General features: G+C 42.4%; 2 protein-coding genes across 2 annotated transcripts in view; one reads left to right on the forward strand and one right to left on the reverse strand.

The window, feature by feature from the left end:
- The window catches only part of LOC121547527 (ubiquitin carboxyl-terminal hydrolase 42), a 19,613-nt gene extending 17,273 nt beyond the window's left edge, over positions 1 to 2,340 (forward strand). Inside the window, exon 18 of the mRNA XM_041858852.2 lies at positions 142 to 2,340. The gene's annotated coding sequence lies outside the window, so the exon portion shown is untranslated. The remainder of the gene's footprint in view (positions 1 to 141) is intronic.
- Positions 1,717 to 16,757, reverse strand: part of LOC121547530 (cytohesin-3-like) — a 26,683-nt gene continuing 11,642 nt past the window's right edge. The window contains exons 2-13 of the mRNA XM_041858855.2: positions 15,708 to 15,790; positions 15,232 to 15,296; positions 14,750 to 14,816; positions 14,331 to 14,449; positions 12,609 to 12,689; positions 12,298 to 12,410; positions 10,928 to 11,076; positions 10,643 to 10,754; positions 6,020 to 6,096; positions 5,015 to 5,086; positions 4,694 to 4,848; positions 1,717 to 3,165 (exon numbers count right to left, since the gene is read on the reverse strand). Of these exons, the coding sequence (XP_041714789.2) occupies positions 3,093 to 3,165; positions 4,694 to 4,848; positions 5,015 to 5,086; positions 6,020 to 6,096; positions 10,643 to 10,754; positions 10,928 to 11,076; positions 12,298 to 12,410; positions 12,609 to 12,689; positions 14,331 to 14,449; positions 14,750 to 14,816; positions 15,232 to 15,296; positions 15,708 to 15,790 (1,166 nt within the window). The 3' untranslated portion in view covers positions 1,717 to 3,092. The remainder of the gene's footprint in view (positions 3,166 to 4,693; positions 4,849 to 5,014; positions 5,087 to 6,019; positions 6,097 to 10,642; positions 10,755 to 10,927; positions 11,077 to 12,297; positions 12,411 to 12,608; positions 12,690 to 14,330; positions 14,450 to 14,749; positions 14,817 to 15,231; positions 15,297 to 15,707; positions 15,791 to 16,757) is intronic.

The following is a 16,757-nucleotide window of genomic DNA, read 5'->3' on the forward strand; positions in this document are numbered from 1 at the left end:
ACTCTGAGAATCTCTATGCTTGACTATGCGTGCTTATGAATGGAAACAGTAGCCGGTTTCAACTTATCTTCTTCATTGTCTACATACTGTAATGGGACTGTATGCAAACATAACACATCTCTCCCCTCTCTCCCATTGCAGACTTGGAATACTGTAAAAATCAACCTTTATGGAAAAGTGAAATGCAACAGGAATGTCATCCCAAATATTTGAACGTGGTGCTGACTTATTGGGAATATACTGTATTTTTACCACACTAAATGTTTTAAAGATTCTATTAGATTCTTTTTTAAAGAGTTCTGGGTTTTTTCTCGGTAAACACTTGTCACTCAATGGACATTTATGATAAATAATTAATATATACACGTGTAAACAAAAAAGAAGCCTGGAGCTTAACCATCTCAACTGCTGCTCAGTGGAAGACTCAGGACTTTGTTAAAATGAGACTTATTCCTCTTCAGAGAACTGATCCACTTGGTTAAATAATCGAATAAGAACTGAAGGGGGGGGAAACTGTTTTTGTTGCCTAGGTAATGACCTGTTTTGATATGACTTCAGTTGGCTGCAAGTTTATCACCATTATCCACATATCTTTATGGCTGGAGTTGTTGGTACCAAACTGTTTTCGCTTTGATGAAAAGAAAATGGAGGGAAACGTTATGGAGGAGTGAGTACCGTCTGGAAGAGAATGAGCTGGCCCAGGCCCCATGCGGCTGGGCGGTTGTGACTACGTGTGCACTTAACACCACCACATCTACCCTGACAGACATGAGGACATTGCCAGCTCTTTGTTGCTTTCGATTGACTTTTTTTCTCTCTTTCTAAAGGCTACAATTCTCTCTCAACCCGTCACTGGAGAAGATTCCCTCCCTCTGCATCCTCCTCTTTACTCGCTTTCACTGAGATATCATTTCTATCCTTAACTCATTGAAGGATTTAAAAAGGATAATAATAATCATGTTATCGCTTATGGCTGTGGACCTGTTAGTTTTTATTTTGTTTTTTTGCGCCCAAAAGAGTACTGTGAATTTAATTTTGAACTGTACTATCAGTTATTTTTTTATACATTAAAACAGTCCTGTATCAGGAATACCAATAGAGAATTTCTTTTTTTGTTTTAGAATTCCCACAACATAATTTAGACCTTGTTCTATGGACATAAGTCAGTAAAATGGGTATGATGGTTTGCTTTTGGTCTGCTTGGATGGCTTCGTTTTTTTCTACCTAAAAAGACCAAAAAATGTAAATGGTTATGTTAATACCTTTTCTAGTTCTACAATAGCATGTCAAATGTATACATTGTACAAGGTATATAAAACGCCTTAATACATTTGTTAATGTCATTGTTATTATTTTTGTTTCCATATTTTGTTTGTTGGAGTGAATGCTGTTGATTGATTGGGCATGTACACGCAGATGGGAAAAGTTTCCACTATTTTATTGGACGGATGGAGTAATTTCTGACTTTTGGTAAAAAAAGAATGCATATGAGTGATTGTTTAATTGGTTGCTTAGATAAACTGAAAAACTTTGTGGATTCAGGGCTAACAGTGGTTAGGTAATTTTTCATATTGTTTCCAGGTTACACAATGACAGTGTGGGAGTTCAAAACAGGACCTGGGTACATATTTCTTTTCCACACACAATACAGACAGTGAAGCTATAACCTAAAGACTAGATTGGTGGGTAGGTATCAGACTGGTCAGTTACACAGGAGAAGCTCTGGTCATATTTTATTCAAAATCCTCATAACATTTCAAAGGCTGCTGTAACATTGAGATTTTCTTGCGCTTTTACACAACTTTTGACTTGTTAAAGTTTCATCTGTCAGTCTCACAACGGGGCGTTGTAGATCCAAACCTTAGGGCTCTATTCAATCAGTATCGCTGAAGCGTTAGACATTGCGCTCTATAAATTGAGGTCATTTCCAATTGAGCCGACATATGCAGCGTTTACCGTGAATGCAGTCTGCTAACGCAGGAACATTGCCATTTAATTTAAATCACGCTGTAACGCTGACTTCCGAGATACAGATTGAATAGAGCCACTAGTGAGGAGTTTTCAACTTGACACCTTCCAATGCAAAACCCAGCTGGCTTGGCTGTTCCATTTATCTGTTTATTTTAGAAATGAGGAATTGTTTTGTTGGAGTTGAGGGTTTCTTCCACTGCAGTATGTAATCTGTAATGCTCATTGCTCAACTTTGAAATGTGAACAAACGGGTGTAGGCTAGCCATACATAACCTTTTACATGCTACAGAAACAAACTATGTACAGTGTATATATAATGTAAAGGGGAAAACACTTTTGTAATTAGAGAAAATAAATATGAAAAACAAATGTATAGCAGTGGACTTCGAATCAATACATAAACTAGCTTTGAATAACTGTCAGACAAACTTGACTATGTATTATTAATACAGTATATTATAGCTCTTCAGGAATTCACATTGACCTTACATAGACCATAGTGATATCTCTAACATTAACTGACTACAACCGGGTATCCCATTTGTAAAACAAAGAGGAATGAAAACAAATCCTTATTGTACAGTATTTGTTTCGGGGTGAAAATCTGACCAGCTGATTCATCAAGTTTGAGGCTTTGCTGAAATTGAACTCATACTCAACTCACCCACTAGAGGGCAATGTGGAGCTAGCCACGATGTCCATGTTTCTTCCAGCCTGCTTAGATGGCTGGGGAAAGCTCAGTCTGTATGGGGATATTGGGGAGGCAAACACACAGCTTCATACATAATGCACAGACCATTGCTGTTTCTCATTGTGTGTCCTTCACAATACAGTACATTAATACTTTATAGAATGTACAGTTATGTGCATTGCATTCACAGATGCATCTGAAAAGAAACTGATAACCAAAATGTCAAGTGCCCTTCCCCATCTTGTCCTTTATCCATACTGATGAAGTGTAGAGGTGTTGTATGCAAAGTCAATTCCCCACTACATCTGGATCCCCTTGTCTCTGCTGTGGTAACGTAGCCATGTCTCCTGTCCCTGGGCTGAGCGTGTGAGACATCCCCCCCCCCCCAACAGGGGTCTATGATAGGGTTGGTGTGGTCAGGTTCTCCTCCTCACTTCTTATTGGCTATCCTCCGCTTCCTGGTGGCTAGCATGTCATAGAAAGGATCCCTGCTGATGCTTGCTCTGCAGAAAGAGAGATGGATTGGTTATGAAAAATAAACAATGGTTATTGTATATTACAGTAGTCTGTGTAGGCCTTCATGAGCAGGTGTGGGAATAGTTTCCCCAGCTTTACTATATTCAGTATCATCAGTTCACATTCTAACCTACATTGTCATCCAAGGAAAACATTGCAATTGGTTTCATATTTTTCAGCCTCCTCTGAAGGAGTACCTCTATCAACAGAGATGTAACACAATAAAGCTGTCTCTTTGGTTGGTACATTAGTGCAGACTCTGTAGACTGTGATACACCCCCATATTCCCTTGAAGACTGCAGAGGGAAAAGCCATAGCGGTCCATTAAATTACTGAGAAAAGCCTTGCGTCCAGTCTGAGTGGGTTGTTGTTTTCTCTCTTTCACACACACACACACAAACCCCAACGGGACAGTAATAGGGTTGAGTAATTCACTGCTTTCCCGGCAGTAGGAACACAGGACATGCTGAGATGGCCGTTCTGTGTGTGTCTCATGCTGACCACAGAGGAGACTACCTAAAGCTGAGTCAGGGTACAGAGAGTGTGTGTGAGCTAAAGCAACCCTGGCCTGTTCTGCACACAGTCTCTCAGCTACAACAACACAATGAAGAGTTCTATAAACTTCACCTACAGCTGTGATTTCATACAGGACTGGTGTGCACTAGGATAGGCACTGGTTTCCCACTGTAAACTCCCTTTCCAACACCCCATCTAAAGTTATGATAATTGTAGAACTGAAGTTGACATTATCATGTCTCCCTGTCAAATCTCCTTAACTGTATGGCATTCACTTCATCCAAACAAGCTTGCCAGTAAGGTTGTGGAACGAGCAGAAAAATCCATTTTGTTGGTTCTAATGGAAACCGAGCCGTCAATTGCTAATGGTGTTGCTATATCGTCATGCCTGATTAGAGTATCATATAATATGATTTCCGCCTCAGATATTGATCATTGGAAAGCTCAGCTGAGAGGAGCTATGATCAATCACCCTCTGGATCCATTTTAACAGAGCACTTCTATAATTATTTTTCTCCTTAACTAGACAGCATTTGTGTATGATAAATAGTGTGGATTTGGCAAAAACACTAAGTGGAACGAATTGAGGCAGAATGCCAGAGAAAGAGAGTGTAGTGCGTGCTTGTCTTTTAGCTCTCATGTCTATAGGCTAATCTAGAGGGCTTTATCAAACGGAAACCCATTTAACCCCCAGAGAGTCCAGTCTTATCTACCGCACACTGTGAGAAAGTTAGCCTCTCAGCCATATGCGTTAGTGTGGGACTGTCACACAGTTACATCAAAGCGTTCACACATGGGAAGAAACACATGGTCATAGTGGTATTTGTGGGAAGACAAATGTATCTTCAAAGAAGCGTCAGTGAATACATACATACTGGTGTAAACCTAGCTTTGTCATTGAATCATGGTGAGTTGAGAGCCACTGGTGACTCGTAGCAGATTCTTGGTTGTGTTTACATGGTGGGCAAAAACCTTAGGTGGGTTACAGCGAAAACGTACTTGATGGATTTGATCCACTCCTCTTTCTCCTCTGTGGTGGGCGCTGATATCCTGTACACTGTGTGGTTGCCCTCGACGACCCGGCCGTCCGCCTCCGTCTTACACGCCTTGATCAACGAACCCTTGTGGTTGGGGTTGTAGAGCTCGAAACAGTTCTGATTGGATGACAGGGTTAGAGAGAGGGAGAGAGAAAGAGAAAGAGAGAAATAATTAGCTAGGGTGAATATTCAAATGGAAAGTACACAGAGACTTTAAGTATCCAGTTCATTTTATTAGGCCCTTTTCAGGGATTGTTTTCTTTCCATATTTTGGGGAACTTACAGGTTTCCTGGGCTCATCCACCTCTCTTATACTAAGGTTCTCTAGAGGAATGATCCCACGAGGTTCCTTGTCCTGCAGACAACACAAAGAACACATTATTCAATACATGATTTAATATGTAAACACACTGCATATAGTTAAAGGTCAATTGATTTGTGCAGCTGCCCTTACATAAACAAATTTGTTGTGGCAAACTTCCCGCAAGTTTGTGGCAAATTTGTGTGCCACAACTGTTTGCCAGAAGCCAGTTTTTTTGGTAAGGGTGGTTCAATAAGTACAAACAATGTTTTATACACATAAGGGTGTATAAATCAGTCATACTCGGACAGGAGGCCTAAGTAACTTCCTAACTGTACACAGTCTGTAGCCTATACACGTTACAACTGTACTATACTGTTATTGTTCACACACAGGTCACACAGAGTAGAGTACCTAGGGGAGAAGTAACCCAATCCTACAGTGGATTTCTATTGTGTCTGGGAGGCTCTGCAGGATGGGAGTCTGGGGGTAGTCTGGAAGCTGAGGAGACCTTGAGGAACAGAACAGAACAGAACAGCCCCCCTGTCGTCCCCAGTCTTTCTCTTAATGAGAGAACACAGCAGGGATGGGATGCCCGGGGACTGGACTGGGCTGGGGGCTCAGTGCTGGGGGGTGGGCTCTAAGCAGTGTGTGTGTGTTGGTTTGTGTCTACGTGTGTGTGTCAACGTGTGTGTGTCTATGTGTAGGGTAATGGGGGAGGGGTCTGGGCTAGGCCAGATATGCAACAGACCTCCCAGATGTTTTCCATGCATCGTGTTAATTGCTGGACCGGAGTGCATTTAGGTCAAAGGTCCGGGCTGCATCTTCTACAGACTGGCTGTGGCGAGGCTGACTGGCTACGAAGGGCATACAATAGCCACTCTCTGACTGTCTGCCTATGATGTCTCTCTCTTTCTCTTTAAGTCTCTCTTTCTCTCATACAGATAAGGGTTTCCACAGTATTGATAAAACCACACGCTAACTTACTGTTGTGTATTCAAAGTAGTACAGGCAGTTGTCAGTCAGAATGAACCACCGTCTCTTCCAGGTCTTCACTCTTCCACCTGTAGAGAAACATACCAGACATGTTGAGTAACAACATAGTAACATCCTCACAGAGAGAGAGAAGAGCAAATGGCCAAGCCATGCGGAGAGGCAGTGTTGTAGGCTACACAGCCAATGAGGTGATACTGTTAGTATTGCAGATAGAAATGTCATGTTTAGAGTTGGCATGATTCCCTATATTCTACATACGCAATACATTTCTATCTGAATGTTCTGTAATGTTGCCACCGCCTGAATAGACCCCAGCGCTACATGTGGATACTAATCACTTGGGCCTATACAATACTATAGAAAAGCAACTACAAGGGTGTAAGATGCAGGCTGCTTAGTGTCGACATTTAAGCAACCAGCAAAGCCTTTCTCACAGACACATTTCAATGCAAACTGCAACAGAAATTATGCATATTTCCATTGAGACTCAATGTTGAGACAGACAGACTAGCCTATAGCCCAGCCCATAGTCCTTAGGAGGAGTGCCCTAACCCTATCCTATCCTAACCCTCCTACACCCCACCCTTCCCTCCACCCCTACCCCTCCACGTGCCACATCTGGTTCTGATCAGCAGTCTGCCCATTAGACTGATTCAATCAGGGGTCCAATATTCCCCCCCAGCCTCCCCTCCCCCTCCCCAGAGGGCCCCGAGTAGTGCGAGGTATTGCTTGTGAAAACAGTCAAAATGTGGGTTCAATTTGGGGAGAATCCCAGAAAAGCAGCCTTTCACGTGTGACGTTATTGCGTTGGTTCAGCCGGAGCTGGGGAGCGTGGTTCATTGGTCAGGGGTGGCTAAGCATTTAGACTGTCACACTATACCCAACCCACTACATAATAAAGACATTTGCCTCTCAAATTTAGTGATACATCTGAATTTATTTAATTATTTTATGAATATCTACAGAGGGACAATTACTCATTCCACATTTCCGTAACAATACAATGTAACCAAGGTAAACAATTTCAAGTGCTTGCCGTAATGAGTATACTTCAAGTACTAACAATAACAAATTGGTATGTTGGGCCTATTTCTAGAAGCATTCACCAAAGTCTAAACTCAGCTCTTTTTCCATTGGCCGAATCCCTCTCTCTGTACCGTGAAGGCAGCCAAAACCATTCTCTGTCCGACCGACCGACCAGGTAGTGTGAGGAACAGAATGAGTAACAAGATACAATTCTCAGACATTTTTTTCAGGAAGAATATCTCCTCACGATATGGAGTTAACGTTAACCCTTCTCTCCTTGAGTCAAGCCTCAATAAATCCAGATAGATCATTCTCTACAGTTGTCCAGATTATAAGGATTATTTTAAGCAAAATTATGCAAGCGGTCAATAATCCATGTAATTATAAGTAATAATAATAATAAATTGTACTACACTGAATGTACAAAACATTAAGAACACCTTCCTAATATTGAGTTGCAACCCCTTTTGCCCTCAGAACAGTCTCAATTCGTTGAGGCATTGAACTACAAGGTGTCGAAAGCGTTCCATAGGGATGCTGGCCCATGTTGACTCCAATGCTTCCCACAGTTGTGTCAAGTTGGCTGGATGTCCTTTGGGTGGTGGACCATTCTTGACACACACGGGAAATTGTTGAGTGTGAAAAACACAGCAGCATTGCAGTTCTTGACACAAACCGGTGCGCCTGGTACCTACTACCATACCCCATTCAAAGGCACTTAAATCTTTTGTCTTTCCCATTCACCCTCTGAACGGCCCACATACACACAATCCATGTCTGAATTGTCTCAAGGCTTAAAAATCCTTCTTTAACCTGTCTCCTCCCCTTCATCTACACTTGAAGTGACATCAATAACAGATCAAAGCTTTCACCTGGTCAGTATAAGTCATGGAAAGAGCTGGTGTTCCCAATGTTTTGTACACTCAGTATACTATTATTATTATTATTATTATTATTATTATTATAATACTATATTAGTTTACTTATAGAGTGCTATAGAATCCTAGAGTTTTATGTGAAATGCATTGTTAACATGTCGTATAAACATGCTGACATTCTAAAATAGGTATATGGGGGCCCCTGCAGTTTATGTATTTATGCTGATGTTCCAAATAGAGGGGAGCTATACTAGACTCAGAACAGTGTACACAGAGCGCTCCAGCTCTAACCTCAGTTAAGGCAGCTCAGTCTCTTCCATTTAACTACAGGCTGCTGTAATGACTCATTTAACTACCTGACAGGCTGCTGTAATGACTCATTTAACTACCTGACAGGCTGCTGTAATGACTCATTTAACTACCTGACAGGCTGCTGTAATGACTCATTTAACTACCTGACAGGCTGCTGTAATGACGCATTTAACTACCTGACAGGCTGCTGTAACAGGCTGCTGTAATTACTCATTTAACTACCTGACAGGCTGCTGTAATGACGCATTTAACTACCTGACAGGCTGCTGTAACAGGCTGCTGTAATGACTCATTTAACTACCTGACAGGCTGCTGTAACAGGCTGCTGTAATGACTCATTTAACTACCTGACAGGCTGCTGTAACAGGCTGCTGTAATGACTCATTTAACTACCTGACAGGCTGCTGTAACAGGCTGCTGTAATGACTCATTTAACTACCTGACAGGCTGCTGTAATGACTCATTTAACTACCTGACAGGCTGCTGTAATGACTCATTTAACTACCTGACAGGCTGCTGTAATGACTCATTTAACTACCTGACAGGCTGCTGTAATGACTCATTTAACTACATCATAAAAACCACAGCGTCTCCATCAGGCAGCTCCTTCCATAGGGATGCTAAAATTAGCATACAGACGTAATGCAACTCAGAGAGAGGAAAACTGGAACTAAAATGATCTGGCAAGCGCAGCCGGTGGGATGGAGGGGGGGGGGGGGATCCCAAGTGAATATATAGAGGTTGCATCCCATAGGGCACCTATTCCCTATATAGTGAAATACACGGGCCCTGGTCAAAAGTAGTGCACTATATAGGAAATAGGGTGCCATTTGACACGCAACCAGATAGGAGGAACCAGGAAGCAGCAGGTGTTTCAGGCCTGGAGGGCAGCAGCAGCAGGAGGTGTTTCAGGCCTGGAGGGCAGCAGCAGCAGGAGGTGTTTCAGGCCTGGAGGGCAGCAGCAGCAGGATGGAGGAACTCAGAACACCACAGGATCAGCACATAATGTAGCTAGCATACAGAACACATTCTCATAGCGCAAACCCATGACCTAAATGAAGGAAATGCACCCCTTCCTAGGGCCAGGAGTTTTACCTGATCACTCTGGGGCCCTATTTTTAAACTCTAGCTACAAGCCTATAATAACTAGTCCTCAGTTTTTCCTGGTCAGGTAATGAGGGCTGGAAAAACTCCTGGCCCTACACCGTTCCCCAAAAGTGAAATAACATGTTGTTATGGTTAACATAAATGGGAGCTGTGTGAGACAGAGACGTTGGCCAGTCAGAGGAGGAATGTGGTGGGTGGATCCTCATCCAAGATCAAAGAGATCACACAACCCATTCTAGATAACCCTGTCACCCCCGACAACCATAAGTCACAGTTCCACACACATCTCTGCAACAAACAAGCTAATAGATGACCACTAACCAGCTAGCAGCTAATACATTTTACATTTACATTTGAGTCATTTAGCAGACGCTCTTATACAGAGCGACTTACAGTTAGTGAGTGCATACATTTTTTCATACTGGCCCCCCGTGGGAAATGAACCCACAACCCTGGCGTTGCAAACGCCATGCTCTACCAACTGAGCTACACGGGGCCAATATGTAGATTTACATTTTACATTTTAGTCATTTAGCAGACGCTCTTCTCCAGAGCGACTTACAGTTAGTGAGTGCATACATTCTTTCATACTGGCCCCCCGTGGGAAACAAACCCACAACCCTGGCGTTGCAAGCGCCATGCTCTACCAACTGAGCTACACAGGGCCGGTTGACTAAGAAGATAAGAGCTAAATGTTGTTAGCATGGGACCTCAGGATGAGGTAAAGCAGAGGGGTGGGAGGAGTAGAAGCTGTCCTAAACCACAGATCTAGGATCAGTTTACCGCCACCCTCAATCCTAACCATAACCATTAATGGGGATGGGGAAGATCTGACCCTGTATCAGTGGTTAGGTGTAACTTCTACTGGGATCGAGAGGGGGTACCTACCTCCTAGCGCAGAGTAAGAAGAAACAGCCAGTCACAGAACAGAACAGAAAGGTGACAGGTCAAAGGTTGTGAGGGAAAACAAGAGGGCACATTTAAAATTCAAAAGAGAAACCAACAACCCAGTAAGGACATAAAACCAAGGACAGAGAGAGGAGCAGCTGAATCACACAGACCATGCTTGGAGTGAGAGAGGGGGAAAAGAGGATGAGACAGTAGTGCAGAAACACAATACGAGACGAAAGAGTTGCTTCACAAGTTCGCAAAATTTTTCACATTGCTAATATTTGATGATATCCTGAGGTCATTTCCATCTGCCCTAAATGTGGCGAATACGGATATAGTATATTTGTAGGCATGTTGGTGAACCAAGTACTAAGATGTGGATTCTTTGGTTGTCACTCACCTAGTTTCAGTAGCCATCCCTCTCTGTCGGGGTTGAAGAACGTGTGTGTCAGATCGTTGCCATCGTCCTCTGGGATTTTGAAGGGTTCATTTTTGATGCTGTCAAATAAATTCTGCAAAACAGAATACAAAAGGTTGAGTAATGGAAGAAACATTTACTCTCCACACACACACACACACACACACACACACACACACACACACACACACACACACACACACACACACACACACACACACACACACACACACACACACACACACACACACACGATCTCTGTCTTACCCTGAGTAGTTCCTCTGGCAGGTCTCCTCCCTCGTTGATCCCTCTGTTCATGGAGATGAATCTCTCTACAGGGGGCTTGTCTCTGACATTGGGGTTGTGCAGGCTGGTGTTCAACATGATGATGGCAAACGACAGCACATAACAGGTGTCTGCAGGAGGGAGATAAGTAATTAATATTTAGTAGTAATAAACACCTCTCTGCCTTTCACTGAGGTTAACCAGGGATACTAGACACTAGAGTCAATTCATGTTTTGGGAAGACTGGTGTTGTCAATATATCGATCATATCTGAATATTGATCTATAAACAATAAACAACTTTTATTTTCCTCTGCTCTCCTGCATCCATGACACTCCTGCACTAAGTTTTGGGATTAACACCCACTGACACCCGGAGTCAGTAGAAAGTAGACCTTTTCTATAAAAACACATTCTACTGTACTGATGGTATATTAATGCCCTGCTGACACATACCAGTCCCTGTCTGGATATAAATAATGATTCTCTGTTTCCCTCTGACACACTCCTGTCTGTCTGTCATTCTGTCCGTTCGTCCATCCAGAGGGCATTGTCTGTCTCTACCATAGATGCCCCCACTGAGTGTGCTAGGAGTTCTGGTACAGTACTGTTGTTCTGCCCTGGTTTATTCAGAGCAGAGATCCCACTTGGCACACACTGGTTGAATCAACGTTATTTCCATGAAATGACGTTGAACCAATGTGGAATAGATGTTGAATTGACTTCTGTGCCCAGTGGGATGTGTCTTGTGTGAAGAGAGCACAGATTCACTGCACAGTCCCTCCCTCTCTGGATGGAGCCATGACAGGCATAGAAAATGAACTATAAACTATTTATTACCTATTGTGGAAATAATATCCTTACCGTAGCTCTTTTTCCTAAATAATTCTGGATTGTGTGGGGATAAGAAGTTGTCTCATCCAGTCCTAGTGTATTTCATCCACCTAAGAGATGCTTACATGGTCGGATGTTTTGGTGGCTAACTACTTGTTGTTGATTCCACATGTGAACTTTTGACACAGGACAGATGGCAATGGCAAAGGTCTCCAATCAAGATCAGGAAGTATTCATTAGTGATAATTGAATTACTTCCGCATAAGAAGAATGCAAGGCTGAGGGTGACCTAGACCCACGGTGGTCAACTCATAGGAACTAATCTAAAACAGTAAACAGACATTCACTATCAGTAAGTTCCAAATGGAACCCTATTCCCTATATAGTGCACTACTTTTGACCAAAGCCCCTATGGGGCTTACCGATAGTGAATGTCAAGTTTCAATGTAGCAGCGTTTTGATCCCTGTGGGTCTAGGTCACCCTTAGGCAGACTTAGTGTTGAATGTTGAGGATCTGACCTGTTGACTGGAACACCCCGGGATTACAGCCACAGTACCGCGAGGCAAACGCCTCCATCATCCGGTCAATTTTCTGAGCCTCACCAGGCAGACGGAAACTCCACAGGAACTGCCTGCAACAGACAGAGAGCAGAAACATTCGGACACTTAGCTCCTCATTGAACACAGATTAACACAATTAACTTTCATCATCAGTATTGAGTGTATACCATATGGAGTCTATTTTTATATAGAAATGTCTCCATCAGTCCCTTATAAAACCAGTTTTGTGTAGTTTGTTCCCTGTTAGATGATAGAAACATGCAGCTCACCTTAAGGCCTGGACGAGGTTGAGGTCAGCAAACTCATGGAGCTCTACGAACGCCTGCAGCACCTTGAGGTTAAACTCATCTCTGGGGACACAAGGACAGGTATTCCCATCAGGAAATGTTTTTTTTCCTCAAGGCATTTTTCCAAAGCAAGGAATGGGAATATTATCAAGGGAATATCCAAAACATTTCCTGGAGAAGAGATTGAATAGTTCCACACACGCAGGTTGAGCCCAGAAGGGAAAAACAATATTTCCACTGCGAATGTTTTATTTTGCCCAAGCAGATGCCTTTTCCTTTGAATTCCAGAAAATGTTCTGCCTTCATTGATATACAAAACAACTCTGCAAGAGTCTGGAAGCAATCTTAACAGCTGGCCTATTGAAATTGATCCCAATACCTTGAGGTGCTGGGCTATTGAAGCTTGGCATGGTCAAGAATCCACACACAAGAGTCTTTTGTGAGAGAGATTTGTTGAAGAAAGTCAACATCACCTTTGAAGCTTAGTGGCCTGTGGTCCTCTGATGTTGTTTATTTAACATCCAATTTAATGTTCCTGAGCCTGAACACTCATTGTATTATGTATCACTCATAACCTTCAGAAGGCAACCAAACTCAGGAAATGTTTCTGTAACAAAGTTTTCCAAGTAAATAAGAGTTGCTGTGTGTACAGAGAGAGAAATATCTGAGAAAGAAGCTGATAAAAAAACAGTTTTATTACTGATGTATTACTACTGAATCACTTAAAACAATTATCTGTGAAAAAATCCAACCTTGTATTGTATCAACAGGAGTAATAAGAAGAGCTAGGAAAGCAGGACAGGATTACTAACACATTACCAAAGATCCTGTCTGATTGTGTCATTTAAGACAGATTCACCCACTCTTTCTCTCTCTCCATCCCTCTCTCGCTCTCTTTCTCTCCATTAAATCTGTAATTACAGTGCGTGTAATGATAGGTTCCAGATCCTCCCGTAAACTCAATTAGGACTAAATGCTAAGTATAGCCGCCCCACCTATGTTTACAGTTCTTTCCACTGAGTGGGCTGGTTCTTTGATCATTCCCTCTGGGTTTAGAGGCGGGTACAGTGGAGGACGTATGGGGATCATAGATTTAACATCTAGACTCTTAATATTGACGACTGACTCCAACACACCCACGTCTGGCACACACTGGCACACACACGTCTGATGCAAACACACACAGTCTGCGTCACACTGCACATCTCTTTCAATACATAGACCGTCTCTCTCTCCATTAATCTATTACTCCTGTTTTTCATATAACGTAACCTCCTGGTCTTTCCCTTCAGATATCATCTGAAGCTGCCAACAGTGTTGTCTTTAAGTCAAATAAGCTGCTGTATCTCTAGTCCCAAGTCGACCCCCCTCCTCTGTTACCTGACAGTGTGTTTCTGGGTTGAGTTGTGGAGAATTAAGTATTTTTTATTGCTAGTCAGGTATCCACAGTGGGGTGGCATAAGCGGGGGAGACGAGACCCGAGACACTCAAGACGACTCGTTGTCAAGGTGATTTGTATTCCGAGGGAACCTGGTGGCCGCTTTCATCAATAAATGCAGACCATAATATCCCGTGAGGATGGCCTCAGACTCGGCGAGCAAACAGACTAATCACGCAGTGGACATAAATCTGCAGCGCGGCTTTAGGAGCACGACAGGGAGGGAAAACTGTTTCCCTGCTAGGCAGATAGATGGGATGGCTTACCGCTCCCCTAAGTAGTCTCCGATGACAGTCTTGTTCAGGCCCTCGCCCTTGTAGAGGAACTGAGAGATGTCTTCTGGGGTGTGCTGCAGAAGGTCGTTCTCCAGGAGAAACTGGATCCCCTGGAACACAAGATGGACGACAGACAGTGGGCTGTTTATCTCAATCAAGGGTGAATGATTCTAGTAGAGCAGCAGCATATCACAGGATTCCATTACTGGACAACACCCAGAAAACCAGGACTGAAATAAAAGACTTGAGGCCACCAATGAAGCCTGGGTCATACATGCAAACGTGAACATAGCTTTTCAATATACTGGACACAACACCGCAAAAAGCTATCCCAAGGCGGAATAAAAGACTTAAGACGTGGCCATCCCTGAACCCTGAGGCTCTGGTCATGCACATAAACGTGAAAATACCTTCTTAGGATCCATGTTGAATTTCTTCCTCCCCATGGCGATCTGTTTGTTCCTCTGTGTTGTTTTGCTGTGAGACATGACATGGAAGGAAAGCCATGAAAAACCTACAATACAACCAAGCAACTTCTCCTACAAAAACATAAATATTTATTGATATGTAAAAAGCCACAGGTGCCTTTTTAACCTTCAGCTGTTCAGACACCTGTGACCCATTAGTGTTGTATACATTGAGCCAGATTTAAGACATGTACTCTCTCACCAGAGATACCACTAGTGATCCACCAATGACGGGAAACTGAGCAGGCTGATGGTGATAGATGAGATTATAAAGTAGTTCTGTCACATTTTGGGTATGGAAATTAGATATGGTTAATCGGCTAAGGTTGATTGAAAGCACTGCACAGAATTTTTCACTCTTCTAGTTAGAACAGTGAAAAACAAATGCAAGCACCAGTGAATGAGACCATGGGCTGTTCACTCACCTTTCTCCTACACACGTTAGTTGCTCAATCTCAGTCATGACTTCAGCTATCTCAAACTTCAAGCGCTGAGAGGGGAAGAAAATGAAATATAATTGGATTCTTGGAATAGGCTTTATTCTGAGTGAAAGCAGTACTGTACTAGAACATAAATTGAATGAACAGCAGGAAAATAATCCTGCACCAACAGGACCTGATAATTATTGTGTGGATTATAATTAATGGACATTTTTGTAGGGGTTGATCATTTTTTTGTCTGACATTTTAAAGTGGAAATTACAAACTTTAGAAGCCTTTTTAAAAATGTTGAATACACTACAAATGTGCATTTCCTGCTGTGCAGTAAATGTCTTGCAACAACAGGATAATAAAATGAAGATCCTACATCTGTACATGAGCACGTCAGAAAAATACAATACACTCTTCCTCAAAGCTTTGCAGCTACTAAGCCGAGGCAAAGCAACTTCAATGCTACCCACTTCAATATCATCCAGCAGCTCTCTCTTCCTCCGCCGGATGTTTGACAGCTCATCCCTCTCTTCCAGAGAGAGATCCTCAGGTACTAGAAGAGAGAGATCACAGAGAGAGAAACTTACTTAGTCTTACCGCCGATGCATCTTGTTACACTGCGTGACACCACACTAACTAACACTGCTACAGTACTATGACCGTTTCACCTAGTTTATCCAGAGTCACACACATCAAAGCAGATACATTCGTCTTAATTAGTGAAAAAAAAGTGTACGGACTTAATTATTCCACATGAAAGTGTTTTCTGACCCTTTTTAATGCTCGGGAATATTATTTAATAAAACCAATCCAGATTAAGTTTCCTTTCATTAAAAGTGAATTTGGTTAATTAACGCAACCATCGCCCTCTCTAACCGCCAGTTAGTTACAGTATTTACTTCACAGTTTCCCTTTTTACAGAACTGAATAACATTACTACTGAACTAAAGCCATGTCTTGCCAATTAAAAGTGAACATGGGAGCCTAGCTCAAGAGAGGCCCAGGACTAATTTAGTAGTTGGCAACTAGAGTTCGTACAAGAGGTGCTCAGGGGTCTAAACATTGATCGCAGCAATGATATTAATAAGACTAACAATTAAACAAAAGCCTGTGTAAAGTCAAAATAATTGTTCCCTTAACTATCTTTGTAATCCTATGTTGCATTGTGTGTCTGGGGGTCAGGTAGTGAGACAGCGAGCCAGTTAAGGATTTCCTCCTGGTTCACTGTGCTGCCCTCTGTGTTGCTCTATGACAATAGAAGGGATGTGGAGCTACAATAATCACTGACTGGAGTTCAACATCAAAATAGAGACATTAATTAGCTGGCTAACCTCTGGGTTAACCTCACTTTGGTTATACAACCTAAGTGGAACTGTGACTGTGATGCAATTAGTTTCAAGTTCAAGTTGACACAGCTCTCAATTGAGAAATGACCAAAGTTCTTCTTTAAAGTGGCACAATGTTATCTATGATAGGAAATGTATGGTAATTTCAATTTGGTATATTTCTATTTCCTATTT

This window comes from Coregonus clupeaformis, chromosome 31 (assembly GCF_020615455.1).
Source record: "Coregonus clupeaformis isolate EN_2021a chromosome 31, ASM2061545v1, whole genome shotgun sequence".
In the NCBI taxonomy this organism is placed as follows: Eukaryota; Metazoa; Chordata; class Actinopteri; order Salmoniformes; family Salmonidae; genus Coregonus; species Coregonus clupeaformis.